The 15,482-nt window shown below is 52.5% G+C and overlaps 3 protein-coding genes across 3 annotated transcripts; 2 read left to right on the top strand and 1 right to left on the bottom strand.

Moving 5' to 3' along the window:
• Positions 1-103: 103 nt before the first annotated feature.
• V2A60_006564 (autophagy-related protein 13-domain-containing protein) lies at positions 104-3,038 on the top strand (the record flags this gene model as incomplete). The annotated part of the gene is made up of 4 exons (XM_083257858.1): positions 104-337; positions 395-490; positions 546-858; positions 2,308-3,038. 4 exons carry the CDS (start codon positions 104-106, stop codon positions 3,036-3,038), a joined length of 1,374 nt encoding a protein of 457 aa, XP_083113984.1.
• Positions 3,039-3,802: 764 nt separating this feature from the next.
• On the bottom strand, positions 3,803-8,653 carry V2A60_006563 (mitochondrial 2-oxodicarboxylate carrier; the record flags this gene model as incomplete). The annotated part of the gene is made up of 9 exons (XM_083257857.1): positions 3,803-5,587; positions 5,661-6,013; positions 6,270-6,345; positions 7,490-8,108; positions 8,167-8,247; positions 8,314-8,343; positions 8,433-8,443; positions 8,501-8,523; positions 8,608-8,653. 9 exons carry the CDS (start codon positions 8,651-8,653, stop codon positions 3,803-3,805), a joined length of 3,024 nt encoding a protein of 1,007 aa, XP_083113983.1.
• A 1,925-nt stretch (positions 8,654-10,578) lies between these two features.
• On the top strand, positions 10,579-15,387 carry V2A60_006562 (uncharacterized protein; the record flags this gene model as incomplete). Its single annotated transcript, XM_083257856.1, has 2 exons — positions 10,579-11,213; positions 11,271-15,387. 2 exons carry the CDS (start codon positions 10,579-10,581, stop codon positions 15,385-15,387), a joined length of 4,752 nt encoding a protein of 1,583 aa, XP_083113982.1.
• Positions 15,388-15,482: the final 95 nt, after the last annotated feature.

The raw sequence follows: 15,482 nt of genomic DNA, 5'->3' as shown, positions 1-15,482 counted from the left end.
TGGAAGAGTACATTTCTGTCGCCTAATTTCTCCCCTGCGCTACTCCCTTCCCGTCTCGGCCCGCCTCCCCATCCGCGCCGGCCGAAGCCTTCTGTCTTACACCATGCATCAACAGGCAAGGATACCCCAGAGGAAGGTCTCGTCGCCAGCGCCATCGCCGCAGCTTCCGTCCTCCAGGAATCTACCCAGCTCTGATGCAGGCATCAGCGGAGCGCGTCCTCGCGCGGCATCTACACTCTCCATGAATCAGCCAGCACCGACCCCGGCGCCGAGTGAAAATGCAACAGCCTCGGCGTTGCCCAACGATTCCGTCAAGAAGCTTGATCAGATAGTACAGGTGTGTTGTATCAAAGGAAACCTCCGGTGAAAACTTGAAATGCTGACAACACAGTAGAACTTCTACACCAAGGCTGCTGCATTAATTCTTGACTCGAGAATGAAGTTGCGGCCCATACGGAATTCTAGTGGAGCACCCAAAGTCAACAAATGGGTATGTGCTGTCTTGGAACTCGGTCATCTCCTACCAGTGCTAACGTTCAATGTAGTACCAAATAGAGACAGACGAGATTGATGACTTCCGAGAAGAGCTCAGAACCTGGAAGACATGTGGCAGTCTAGAAAACCTCCCACCTCCAATGGTCATTGAGGTGTACCTAGACACATCATCGCTAAAGGAGAGCCAGAGTCTAGTCACTGTAGACGAACATGGTAAACGCTGGGACGTTATAGAGCAGTTGCAGTCGTCCCGGTCAAGTGATGGCACGCCGCCCAGCACTTTCGGCCCCAGCACAGAAGTGGTATTGGAACGCTGGACAGTGGAGTTGATACCCAACAACTCCCTGCCCACCGACGACTTTGGTCCAATCCTCCCAACCATCTACAAAAAGGCCATTGTCTTTTTTAGGTCTCTCTTCATCACCACAAGACTATTGCCAGCTTGGAAATTTACCAACCATGGGAGGGCAAAAGGCTGCGTAGCAGCGCTTTCCCCTCGTTGCAGAATGTTGATGCAGCGTCCAAGCAGGAGATCCCCGGATTTGTTAAGGACCCCCATCGACGGTAGACCCGACCCTGTTACAGAATATATGTTTGGAGATTTGGATGTTCCTGTGGGTCGCCTCAGTACGTCGGTCACATACAGAAACGACTGTAGCTTTCGAATCGACGATGCCGAGTCTCTATTGAGTTCCAGGTTCATGGGTATTGACGAGAATTACTTCAAACCCTCCATACCCCAAGGAGTCAATTCGCAAAGAGGCACACAGCCCGAGGTTGGGTCATTACGAGATCATCGAAAAAGGCTCAGCATCGGCGACGTCCAACAAACCTACGGAAGTCTGTCAACTTTCCATGGGGACGGCCCCCTAGGAACAAGCCCCATATCTGCTCTCAGATCTGTCAAGGTACCCGGCTCTGACACAAGCTCACCACCGGCATCGTTACCGAAGCAGCCGTATTTTGATGCCCCAAGTTCGTTGCCAGTTGGCACCAAAGGACAGTCTAGTCGCCATGCGAACCGACCTGATGGATCTTCCAGGAGACCATCCATCTCGTTTCAACCATTCAAAGCTGGCTCTCTATCCGGCTCTCCCGTGCCTCGATCTCTTGAGCCCGAATCGCCAGCATCATTGCAAAGCCGGACCTCAGCTTTCCCGTCAATGCAGCCTAGACAGAGGACATCGCTGACCGCTGGCATGCCAGCATCATTGCGAGGCGGACCCCCCCAGCCGACTGACATTCCCATCATTGGGTCGCCGCGGCCCTCATCCTCCAATCGCTATAGTAGCAGTTTCACGCACCGACGCAACCGTCCATCTATCAGTGGACCGAGTAGAGGAGGGCCTGATGATGAGCAAGGTAGCAGTGGAAGACAAAGCCTTGCTTCTTCGGTAGTCCAGCCTGGATCAGGGCTACTGGCTGAGCCCGACAACACCAGCTCTGGGTCGCTACCCGCCGAAGAAGATGACATCTCCGTTTTCCTCAAGATCCTGGACAGTAAAAAAACGCTGAAGAGTTTCGAGCCAGCCAAACGGGACTCGGCAACGAATAAGACAGTTGCACAACTGTCCAGGTTTCATCTCATGCGAGAGTCGAATAATGCGCTTGGAGATTCTATGACTTCGTCTATGCAACTGCAGCGCTCGTCGAGTTCCTCAAGTCGGCAACTGACTAGTGTACCAGGAATGGTTGCACCTGCATCAATGTCGCCGTCTTCATCATCTCCTGGCAAACCCATTTCACCTCATACACCTCATACGCCCGCTATTCCGTCTCGCCTTAGTGAGAACTCTATTGTTGATCACTCAGAGGAGCGTTCCAGAGCAGTTTCCCGGGGATCACGACCCAGAGGCCCCTCGATACCTGAATCAGATCGCCAAAACACCATCACCCAAGCAGGCACAACTGCCATTGACATTCCACTGTCACCCCGCCTTGGTTCGCATCAGAGACGATCAAGCTCAGTTGCTCAGCAAACTAGAGCAACAGTTGACGACGAGGAAACCGATTTGGCATTCGCAAATAGAAGCGTTAGTTTGGGAGCGGAGGACAGAGAACCCCCAACTCTCAGTACCCTCCTTGGCCGCCAATTGCAGCTGGAAGAAGAGTCCATTGCTCGCGAAAGCCCACCCAGCAGCCTGCGACCCGCACCTGATATTCGATCTGCGAGTGTATCGGTGGCGATGCTCCGTGCGTCGACAGAAGAGGCCCCTCCCGACGGCTTGATTTCTGTCGCGCAGTCGTCGTCGCCGTTTCAACGGAAACGGTATGCCGGAATGAGTGCCGGGCGTGGCCAAACACCGCCACCGCAGCTCACGCAGTCTGTTCGAGGCAGCTATGCAGGTGGTTCCAGCAGTCGCCTTGTGCGTGGCGATGACGAATCGGTCGGTGATGAGCCCCTCATGTTCACTCTCTCAGAGATGGACGCCCAGGGCCGTCGCAGTCTGGAAGAAGGAAGAGGCAGCGTAAATGCAGGATGCAACACTAGCTCGGACAGAGCCGGGTTTGAGCATCGCGGCACCACCAGAAGAGGCTGGTAAAATTGTATTTGGAGATATCGAGGCAGTAAAAATGTAGAAAGAATTCAAGACTAATTTTCACGGAGAGCCTTGTCCTGCAGATAGATCGTAAATTGGTGAAGTGATGATGACTCGCTGACAGTGAAAAGTTGGCAAAGTATACGTAACGGATTGATTAAACTGCATAGTGCCAGATTTTGATGAAGAATCGGAAGTGCCTGGCTGAGATTCCTGAGGATGCGAAGAAGTCGCAGGCGCAGCAACAGCACCTTTCTTTGATATACGGCTCTGTACAGCGGAAGTATCTGCTTGGATCTCACTTATGAAACTCCTGATGTAGTTACTGGTTTCAAAATTCTGATTATCTCGAATCCCCTACTTAGATCATCTTTGGCTGAGATTGTCAAGCTAAATACCGTAAAAACAAGAAATAATATGAGATGGCAATCCTTAATAGCAAATGTCAAAGGATGGATACATGCCAACTTGGGAGAATGGTTAAGCAAAGAGCAAATTGGGAGCAAACAAGAAGCGTGAGATGATTAGGGGTACTTGCAAGTTATCAATCATTCTTTTGGTGCTTATTCTTCACCTTCTTCCTCCTACCCCTGCTCCTCATCGCTGCCTTCATCGCCTTCATCGCCGCTGTCTTCGTCTGAGCGTTTCTCCCTGTCGGCGCCCTCCGTCTCAAGACCTTGACTGACGCTCCCGCGACAATCAGGTCTACCCGCTCCCCGATCGTGTCAGAGCCAAGCCCCCCCCCCCCCCCCCCCCCTCTCTCCCCCTTAGTTTTTGTCCTTGCCGTCATCCTCGTCCTCATCGCTAGACTCTGCACCCACCCAGCTGGGTAGAGGTTCTGGTTTAGGCTGGTCGTCTTGGACGAACAGACTGCTCTGCTCACGGTCTGCGCTCTTGCTCACGGAGCGATCGCTTGAAGAGAAGCGCCAGACAGTCTGCGACTGGCCGGGGTCCGAATCACGCGCGGGCGATGCGCCGTCAATTGCTAGCGGCGAGCTTCCGCCTTCCCGTGCAGGAGCTGTGAGACGAGGGGAGCTGAGAGGAGCGCCGAGGTTGGTGTCGCTTTCATACCCATTGTCCTCGTCGCCATTGCCATCAGCATCAGCCATGTACATATCATCGTCAACATCAGCGCTCCAGTTGGCATCGGCCATCTCGGCATCGCTATTTGTTGCTTCATGTTGATCGCCAGCCATCTCCTCGAACGGCTCTTGGACGGCAGCCGGTGCAGTGGTGTTCGCGGCAGGTCTTGTTTCTGCCGCGTTTACGCCGTAGCACCTTTGGCCGCCGCAAAAATAAGGCACTTCGTCGTCGTCGTCGTCGTCGTCATCTGAATGGTCGCTGGAAGTATCCACGCCATTAATGCCACCAGAGCCATGCTGTGGCCAGTTGTCCGGCGACACTTCAGGCCTGAGATCGCCCGATTCTCGCTCCATCCTAATAGCTTTGGCGACAGCTCGCTTTTCTTTCTGTGTAGGTAGAAAGCTGATTTTCAATGGAGCGAGATTTTGAAATTCTGCATGCCGAGCTGCGTTAGGATCCTTGGGTTCACCCGTTGTAACATTCATGTAGGTGACAAAGTTATGATCACGAATGCACTTGTTCATTTGACCGTTCTTCAAAAAAGCATCGTAATCCCAATATTCGATTGAATGAATGCCCCGGAGGCATTTAATGTTGTCTCGTCCTTGAACGCCTTCCATGTCACGAAAGAGGCGAAAGTTTGGCTGACTGATTGTGTTGCGCTTGTCATGTCTAATTATGCCCCGAGTCTCGTGTTTGCGACGCATGTAATGCGGATTACTTTCGCGTATGTACACGCCGATTTTCTTGAGGCGTCGAGCCTCCGGTAGCCATGAGAGGGGCCGGGTGCGGCGAGAAACACTTTTGCCCCTTTCGTTGATCCGGAATGACACATTCTGAGAGCCGATCCACAACAATTCGATGTGCTGTATTCTTTGGACTCTAACACCAATATTCTCACAAAAGTCGCCAAGCTCACCGAGCGACGAGAAGCAAAACCTGTTATTGCTATAGAAAAGGTTGCAAGCAATGTAGTACCACTGCTTGCTCACCAGGAGGGGAGCGAGCAGTTCGTTCGGCTTCTTCGCGTAGGTGAGATTGAACTGGCCGGTACCGATTAAGAATCGATGCAGAAACCGCAAGTTCGTGCCATTTTCTTGGACTCCGAAGCTTTGATGAGGCAGTAAATGGCTGACGTCTGACTTGTAGTGAGGGTCGAGACGGGAAACTACGTGCACAGCTTCTCCAGGAAAGACAACTAGGCATTTCAATATTTCCATCAATATTCCTAGCGGAAACCGTTTCGTGAATGTCGGCTGGCCATGTTCATTTCCGCCCACCGCGTCATCTGAATCGGCCTCAGTATGCCGGATATCTTCCTTCTGCTCAAAGTCTGTTGGCGGCCTGAGACGCAGTTGAGGGTGAAGATATCTCGATCTGTTTTCTTCCTTGCAAGCAATTCGATAAATCTTGTCGTAATCTTTATTCTCCTGGTATCGCAGCTCTCGGTAAAGTGCAGCTTTCCAGGTCTAATACTTAGTTAGTCTCATCTCTTGGCGGCGCGGTCACGCCTGGTGACTGACGACTGGTGACCACACTTACCGTTTCAACTTTTCTTTGTTTATTGAGGCGTTCCTCCCGCAGTTTCCCAAGCTCTTCTCTTGCGTCTCGCAACTGGTCTCTGAAATAGGTTTCTCTCTGCCGTGATGCAGCCAGATAAGCCTTGAGTAGTCTGAGTCTCCGCTTTCTGCGGTACGCAGTTTCTCTTCTGTTTTGAAAGGGCGGTTCACAGCTTTTCAAACAATCTCCCTGATATTCTACATCTGGCTGCGAATCTTCGCTCTCATCTCCACTGTCAGTAAAGTCCCCAGCTCCGTCTGGTAGTCTTGGAACACCGTCTGGTAAGCCTAGGTCAGAGTCGCCATCAATATCTTCGGCGAGACTCTGATCGAGATCTATCCCTTGACTTGGAAAGTGTTCATTTTGCGGAGCTTCTTTCATGGCGATGGGAGTAAGGTGTGGACACGCAGGAAGCTAGAATAGCGGGAAGTCGATAATGACCAATGGGGATGTATGTGGCGGAGAGAAGCTCTCAATTCAGCTTGAAAGTATGCAGTTCACAGCACTGCGAGTAAATTCCTAATAGAGAATCACTATGACACAACCATGTTAGAGGCGCAAGAAGAAGAGTCAAGATGAACAAATACGTACCTGTAGAGTTGTGGAATTGAAGAAGCAGCGTCTCGGTCTTGAGGTGGCACGACGGGGCAGATATCAGTTGCGTGATCTAAATCAGAGTTATGATATAATTGGGGAATGAATAGAAATTGTTTTGTTGCTGAAGGTGTAAAAGAAGAAGAAGAAAAAGGAGAAGAAGAAGGAGGAGGAGGAGAGGAAGAAGAAGAAGAAGAAGAAGAAGAAGAAAAAGAAGAAGAAGAAGAAGAAGAAGAAGAAGAAGAAGAAGAAGAAGAAGAAGAAGAAGAAGAAGAAGAAGAAGAAGAAGAAGAAGAAGAAGAAGAAGAAGAAGAAGAAGAAGAAGAAGAAGAAGAAGAAGAAGAAGAAGAAGAAGAAGAAGAAGAAGAAGAAGAAGAAGAAGAAGAAGAAGAAGAAGAAGAAGAAGAAGAAGAAGAAAAAGAAGAAAAAGAAGAAAAAGAAAAGGATGAGGACGAAGAAGACGAGGACGACGACGAAGACGAGGAGGAGGAAGAAGTGCGTTTTATTAGCGAAGAGGAGGAAAAAGACGAGGAGGAAGAAGTGCGTTTTATTGGCAGCAGGAAAGCCATATATATAGCGGAATTGAAAGAGAGATGGAGAGATACAGTTGTTATTGAGGTTCTCCTTTATCTGCTGGGTTGATTTCATCGATTCTCCGAGGAGCGTGCGTTTGTGTGCCCGCAGACGTGCATGCATGGCCGACCAACGACCGCCGGCTCGTTGTAGACGACACATCTAGGTAATCAGAGTAGATTAGGTTGATAGTGTTCCTTCATTCATCTAGCACTAGTGCTGTATCTCACTGTGAAGCCCAACTTTGAAGACAAACGCCTCATGATCCCCTCAATCCGAGAGCAAGCCAACAAAAAAGAGGCCAATTTCCATGGGAAGCGTTTCAACCTTCATCAGCACACAACGTACCATAATATTTACAGAATGTGATTTCTTCGGCGATGGTTCATTTGCCCCTTCCATTCTACAAACAAGATTTGATATCACGCTACACATTTTCGGGGCGGCAATTGCTCAACTCAGTTGTAATAAAGAATCAAATGGCTTTTTTAGAAGTTATTTAAAGCAGTTAGACTTGCCATTGTCGGAAGGTGTCCATGACAGTGGTGAATACGACAAGAAGAATGCCACCTCCGGGCCCAAGACGCAGAACCTTGGCAAGTTAGCAACGACATCCGGGTGGGACGATGCCGGGAAAAGCTTACCTTGGGGAGGAAACCCTTGTATAGAGCGCCGAATCCCTCCTCCTTGAAGACGGTAACCACACCGGGCCAGGCCCAGTTGTACTTGGGAATCTGCCCAGGCACCTTGGGGGTATTCTGAATTCTGCTCTTCACGACGTCCATTGGGGTGTTGACGATGGTGCCGACAGTACCGCCGATGGCGCCAGAGATGAGATCGTTGGTCATCTTGCCGCTCTTGGTGTCGGCTTTGGGAAGCATCTGCCGGACCTGGAAAATGCAGCCAAAGTAACCGGCATTCCACAGAATGTGGCGCCACATGGTAGATTCGAGACCCTGGTACATGGTGAGGACACCCTCGTTGCGGACCGTCTTGACGACGCAGTCAACCATGCCCTTGTACTTGCCGGCCGACGCCTTATCCTGAAGACGAATCTTGACAAGCTCAAAGGGGACGACGACGAAGGACTCGGTGGCACCGGCGGTGGCACCAGTGAGGATCGAGAGCGACTGGTTCATATGGGTGACTCCAAACATCTTGCGGTAGACCTTGCCCCATTCATCGTTGGCAGCGAACTTGGTGGCACGCTTAGGCGCCTCCATCAGAATGGGGGCGGTGATTCCGCGGTAAAGGCGGGAGAATCTGGGCGGTTGTCAGCGGTTTGCGTTGTCTCTTATCCGGTGCCGGAGTCGCGCAGTACCCTTCATTCTTGATAATCTTGCGGAAGCAATCAACCATTCCATTGTAGCTCTCGCCGGTGCCAGTACCGGTTTGCAATTGACTAACCGATCATTAGCAAGATGGTACTTCGAGAACGTGCTTCGGAGGCGTAGGGGTACGGGCGTACACTCGAGTCTTGACAACGTCCAACGGGTACCTGGGCGCGGACAGTTAGCGGGATGTGTTCGGCGAGTTCGGCGTCAACACCGGAGGTGAGCAGGCGCGGGACCCAAAAAAAAAACTCACATAACAAGAATCTAGGGACAATAAATAAGCCTGTATACATTTCAGCGGTTATCGGCAAGACCTTTTACCTCAGAGACACCGGCAATGGCGCCTGCGAGAAAAAATGTTAGCCCATCGGGAGTCGACGGTCAAGGGCACAAGTAGCACGAGGGCAACGACAACGGGCGGCACGAACCGGCGGCGAACTGGTAGGCAAAGGGAAGGGGCTTCTCCTCGGCCATTGCGAACGGTTACGACAAGAATTGGGCTATTTGGGTTGCAAAGCAGAGACGACGTCAATAGTGCGAGGGCGAAACGGTCAACCGGTCAAACGGTGAAAGGTCGGAGAGAGGGCGCCATCGTAAGAGAGAGGGAAAGCCGAGACAGATCTGCGGGCCAGAGAAAATGTTTAGCGGCAATTTTGGCAGCACAGTGGGTTGTCGTCTGGTCGTCTTTGCCAGGGCAGGCCAGCAAGCCAGTGACAGCCTACAGGCACAGATCCTAGCGGCCGTCGGTTGGCCTGTGCCGCTTGTACCCAGCAGGTAGGTAGTCTTTTGCAGGGGACTTGAACTGCTGGAGCATCGAGGTTCTCCAGGTTACAGGGCCAAGAACCGCTAACAATACCCTGATGCGCTAAGGCAAGTACCTGGAGGTGGTAGAGTATCTTGTATCTTAGCTAAGCAGATAAGCTGCAGAAGTGCAATCGTACCCCGGTCCCAGGGCTCTCAGAGCGCACGCCATGTAGTAATCAAGGCGAGAATTATAGTAAGAATATGGGGAACCAGGGGCGCATGCATGCATGTATTGCTGATTCCCACCCCAAGATACTGGCCGATTTTATGTATGTATATGATGTGGCGTGCTGGTAATATACTGGGAAATCAAAGACGGATGTTTTGTGCAAAGCCACACCATAGCGAAGCCTGCCCTCGTGAGTAAGTAAGTACGCCCAGGTATCCGTACAGAGGAGACAGACTGCTCGCTTCCCCGCGCTGCTCCAACTTACCTGGCCTGCCGTTGACCCTCCCTCCTCGGCGAGATGGCCGGATGGCCGGCCACGACACAATGTCGAGTAGCTACTCAGTAGTTTTATCATGCCTTTAGATCTCAATGCACTTCATCTAATAAGAGGAGCGCAATTCCGTTGCATTATCACCATACAGAATAGATAGTCGGAATATCACGGATCACTTCGCTACTAGCAACTGCCGCATACTGCAGCACCTCCCATTCTCGTCGTCGTCATCGTCATCCACGCGTCACGCCAGCAGGCACAGGAACCGTACAAGCCTCCAAGAACAACATCACGAGGTGCGCGAACGAAGCGGCTCCGCATGCGGCACGGGCAAATAACAGCCAGCGCTGGCCGACATGTGTTTCGTCCAACGACTTCACGCGACTGCCCGCAGACGCCACGCTTAAACCCTATCGGCCTTGGAGCCCAGCACAGGTGGCAGCGCTGTGAAGTCATTGGTCAGCGGCGGAAACCCGCTGGTCAGGGCCGTTGTGCCGAGTCTCTGGCACACTGTAGCACAGCTCCCCGCCGTACATAGCTGCCGCAGAAGCTGCACCATGCAGCCTACCAGAGGTACATTTGATGCACTTCTGCCTCACTAGCTCCTGCACCGTCCTCACATGTACTCCTTGGTGACTCCGGAGTAAGTACTGGTACCTGAGATGGAGGGCACAGGGCTTGCGCGCCCGCGACGCGGCGACCAGCAACAACCCCACCATCCCGAATCAGTACCTGTTACCCGTTAATTAAAGACCTCTCGAACCTCATAATCGCGACAACCCCTTCCATCCCGTCAACTACCTTTTGCTCGCGCCCCTCATCGACTCTTTAAGTTTACAATCTCTAATCCGAAATCGTATCTATAAACGCGTCTCTTCAGATTCAATCGCCTGGCATTCTCTTCATCCGTTATCCCCGTCGACTCCGACCCCTCCTCTCCATATCTCCGGTTTCTTGCCACTGTATAGTCGCATTACGAAGTATCGACTCCTACCGCACGACCGCTACAGAAGGGCAAGACCCTCTCCCTCGACCTAACAAGCTCCCCGGCACGCTTCAAGTCGCACCTTTAAAAAAGCCGTGGTCCCCGAGAACCATAGCGAGGTGCTCTTTCAAGCGTAAAGAGCTCGTTGCTGACCTCTCGACTGGCCGATGAGTCACCTGCTGTGGAAATACTACTGGGAAAATGATGTCGACAAGTTTCGACGTCTATTGGATCCTGCCGGCGCGGCGGCTCCGGCTGGCTCCAAGAGCCCTGTGATCGGCAGCGCCGGCTGGCCCAGTCCAGGCGGCTTCAGCTCGTCGCCACGCCTCGGCGGCAAGTCGCGCAAGGCCTCGACCAGGTCAAAAGACACGGTCAACACCATCGGAAGGGCTGAAATCAATAGCCGTGATCATTCCGGCCTCACAGTCCTCTTGCGCGCCGCCTCCTCTACCGACACTACCGCCCGCGAGTTTGTTCAAGCCCTCCTCGAACATCCAGCCATCGATCTATACGTACAGGACCCCGAGAGCGGCTGGAATGCCCTCCATCGATCCTTGTACAGCGGAAATGTTTCCATTGCGCGCATCATATTGGCCAAGGAGAGGGAGAATATCCTCTCCGGGACAGGCGCATTTTCGGGACGGGTTGGGAGACTCATCAAAACCAAGGACCACGAAGGAAATAGTCCCTTCGATGTCTACAACTCGACAATCGCCACCCGATCCTTGAATCGAGGTCAGCTGAACGAGGATCCTGACGATGAATCCGACAGCGGAGAAAGCACAGGTGACTACAACGAACTGTAAGCTTCGGCCTTGCGCCCTGATCCTCGTGGCCCCTTGCTGATAATTTTAAACAGCACAAAGTCTACCAATCTGGCCTCCTCCAACAACGAAGGCGACGAGCTATTCGTCTTTGGAAGTAACAGAAACATGTCTCTTGGCGTTGGTGACGAAGATGACCGCCAGTATCCCGAGCGCATCCATCTGCAGCGCCCAGATGGTCTACTGCGACGGTTTTACGAATCCTATTTGGGCGAAGAAGATGCGGAATTCATAGCTTCAAGCCTGGAAATTGAGGATATCCCCATCATGGTCCGCAGTCGCCCTCTCTTGATTCAAGATATTGCCATGTCCAAGCTCCACACAGCCGTTTTGACGACAGATCCTGTCAGTAATCTGTTCATCGCCGGTCTTGGTCGCGGCGGGCGCCTCGGGCTCGGAGATGAAATTACAAGATTCAAATTCGTCCCTGTTCAGGGGCCACTGGCCGACAAGAAGATCCGGCAAGTTGCTCTTGGTCAGAATCACTCAATGGCAATCGCTGGCAACGGCGAGCTGTGGACCTGGGGTCTAAACTCTGATTCGCAGCTGGGTTACGCTCTGCCCCCTCCAACGAGAGCCGACGAGGAACCCATGAGCTTGGTCCCGCGTCAAGTCTTTGGCACGCTTAAGAAGGAACTGATTCAGGGCATCGCCGCGTCTGCACTCCACTCTGTTGCCCATACCGGAACATCACTCTTCTGCTGGGGTCGCAACGTCGGACAACTTGCGCTCATGGATGCAGACTCTCGATCGCTAGATCTCCAAGCCACGCCACGCAGAGTAGCAGCGTCGCTATTGACGGCGCCAATTCTCATGGTATCGGCTATTGACAAGGCCACCACGGTTTTGCTGGCTAACCACAACGTCTGGGTCTTTACCAATTATGGCTACAATCTCATCAAATTCCCAACCCCTGATCCATTCGCCAACTACAATCTCTCCTCCTACGCCAGCAAACGCGAGTCTGGTAGAAAGGAAATCATTTCCATCGCATCTGGTGGGGACACTATCGCTGCAGTGACATCCCGAGGTGATCTGTTCACCATGAACGTCAATAACAACGGTGAGTTGGATCAGCTAAATGGTTCGACCACGAATCCTGCCAAGATCAAAGGCGCAGTATCACAGCCGCAGTGCGTATGGGATTCTCGCAAGGACGGTGTCACATCAATGAGCGTTGGAGAGCACGGCTCCGTCATTATCTGCACAGATTCTGGCGCTGTGTGGAAGCGAGTGAAGCGCACCAAGGGAAAGGTACTGTCCAGCGCAGGTGTGAAGAAGAAGGACTTCAAATTTGAGCGTATTCCCTACATAACCAATTGCACCAAAGTGCGGAGCTCGACTTTTGGCGCCTTTGCTGCCATTCGAAAAGACAGTAAGGTCATGGCGGAGGAAATTTCTGTTACAAAGCCATCCCTCTGGGAAGATCTCAGCTCACTTTTATGCTTGAATGACTTTGAAGCATCAATGCCCAAGTCAGATTCGAAAGAGCCCCGAAAGGCTTGGAACAAAGCAATCACTAGAGAAAGACAGGGTTCTGTTGTTCACGAACTGCTGAAGTCGCCGGACCTTGAATCTGATCTTGTGCAAATGCTGAAATTTGGCTCGATGCAATTCGAGACCGTTGACCTTCGGCTGTCCACGACAGCTGCTCCCCATATCAAGATTCCGGTGCACGGCTGGCTGATCTCTGCCAGAAGTCCCGTTGTGCTTAGTGCCCTTGCCAAATTCCGTCGCAGTGGCAGCCAATTCAATGAAGATGTTTTTCTGCTGGGAGAAGACGAGGGTAAGGTTGTTTTGACGTTCCAGCAGATTGACGTGCTCACGCTAGTGAACATCGTGGTGTTCACATACCTTGATACTGTGATGCCTGTCTGGAAATATACCAAAGAAGCACCCTCGCTCGCCCATCGCTACCGACAGGTCAGAACTGAGCTCATGAAGACGGCGACTCAGCTGCAAATGACGAGACTTGAAGGCGCGGCCCGGCTACAAAGCAGCGTTGAACCTTCCTTGGACTCGGATCTTCAGGCCGCCATTTCTGACAAGCGCTTTTTCGAGGACGGCGATATATTGGTACAGCTCGACGGCGAAGACTTCCCTGTTCATAGCCAACTCGTTTGCCGGCGATGCCCCTTCTTCGAGGGCATGTTTCATGGTCGTTCGCAAGGCGGGTGGCTCTCAAGCAGACGCCTAGGCCAAACTGCTGAGGATCGCATTGAAGTCGATCTGAAGCATGTGAGCCCAGAGACATTTATGATGGTGATGCAATACATCTATGGCGATGTTGGCGAAGAGCTCTTTGAAGATGTGACCTCTGCGTCTCTGGACGAGTTTTCGGAAACTGTTCTAGATGTCATGGCCGCAGCAAATGAGCTGATGCTTGATCGACTCTCACAAGCCTGCCAATCTGTCATCGGAAAGTTTGTCACCACGCGCAATATTGCCAATCTGCTGAACGAGATTAGCGTCTGCTCAGTCACTGAGTTCAAGGACGTTGGGCTAGAGTACATTTGCCTGCAGCTAGAAAACATGCTGGAGAACGGCAACCTTGATGGCATGGACGAAGAAGTTTTGTTGGATCTTGATGAGGTTGTGCGTGAGAACCAACTTGCTCGGTTCCCCTTTGTACGGAGTGGGCGTACAGAGCTACTTTTGCATGAAAAATACCCAGATCTTCTGGCCGATATTGAAGAGGAGCGCCAGCGTCGTGTCAAGGAATTTGCCTTCAAGTCGACTCAGCGAGAGGAGGAGAAGAAACTGTCCTCATCGTACCGAGCACGTTTTGGCAGTTTGGATGAGGTGGCGGCCTTCCCCAGAACGCCCGATGTTGGTCGACGCAAGTCCAGCTTCGCCCAGAACGAGCCATTCAGCCCGAATTTGCGACCAAAAGCATCTCATGGAGATCTCATTTTCGATATGGACGAGGATGTGGCCAAGTATGGCGATCTGTCGTCTCCGGATGCGCTTTCTCCTATTCCGCAACTCGATCTGGACGTGGAGCCGATGACACAGCTTCCAGAGGCGGCTTGGCGGCAACCCAAGAAGAAGCATTCCGTCTCGTTCTCCAAATCACCAAGCTCCCCCGCTCCCATGCCGACGCTCGCATCATCTCGAAACTTGGGTGGAACACCTGCTACACAAGCTCCTAGCTCTGCGCGAAAAGTAAGCGGCCCTTGGGCCTCGCCGGTTTTGTCGGCCGCCAAGTTGGATCTGCGAGGGATCATGTCCGAGGCGTCTCCGAAGCCGACATCTGCGCTTACAACAAGCCTGGTGGCCGCATCCAAGGATGTACCGTCGCCAAAACCTCCGGTTAAGATGTCGCAAAAGGAACGCAAAAGGCAGATGCAAAAGCAAGCAGAGATGCGGGCCGCGGCCGGTGACGAGAAAGCGAACAGCAAACCATGGCAGCCTGCGTCATCTGGCAGTAATCCAGCGCCATGGATAGCAGTATCAGCTGCCCCTAAGACATCCTTACAAGAAGCCATGGCTTCCGAGTCCCAAAGCTGTGGTTTGATTCACAAGGCAAAGCCTCTTGTCGCTGCCGAGACTGTTCCTGAGGTCAAGCGCCGCACGGCGTCGCCGGACACCAAATTTCCCGGGCAAAACCGTCATCGACGAGCTTTAGCAGACTCATCGGCGTCTACCAGCCAGCAGGCGGCAAGCCCGCTAACCCCGCACTCCAAGTCGTACATTACACGGGAGCGCAAGGAATCGCCCCTAGTGGGGGCGACACTAGCAGACATTATCGGGCAGCAGAGGCGCGAGCAAGAGTTAGTCAAGGAGGCTGTGGCGAAACGGTCCTTGCAAGAAATTCAGCAGGAGCAGGCATTCCAGGAATGGTGGGACCAGGAGAGCCGCCGCGCTCAGGAGGAGGAAGCGCAACACTCGGCGCGGCCAGCCAAAGAGAGAGGCGACGGTGGTGCTAAACGCGGAAGAAGAGGCCGCGGTGGTGGTAGTGGTGGTGTAGGCGGCGGCACCGGCGGCAATGCTAATACCGGCTCAAACAGGTCGAGTAAAGTCAAGGAAACCGCCGACAAAGCAGAGCAGCCCAGAGTCCCGTCAGGGCCCAAGCCGCGCGGTGGAGGCAAGGCCGTAGCTGGCAAGGCCGTTGCTAGCAAGGCCGTGGCTGGAAAACCCGGTAAGAAATAGGTTGTATGCATATATGTGTGGCATGGAGTATCATCCCTTGTTATTTTTTTTTTATATATTTGGGCTATTTTGTCGCTGGGCGTTTGACGGCTTAC

The sequence above is a fragment of the Cordyceps javanica genome, chromosome 4 (genome assembly GCF_051103115.1).
Source record: "Cordyceps javanica chromosome 4, complete sequence".
Lineage (NCBI taxonomy): Eukaryota > Fungi > Ascomycota > Sordariomycetes > Hypocreales > Cordycipitaceae > Cordyceps > Cordyceps javanica.
The sequence above is the reverse complement of the archived record's forward strand: the minus strand, read 5'-3'. Positions and strand labels throughout refer to the sequence as shown.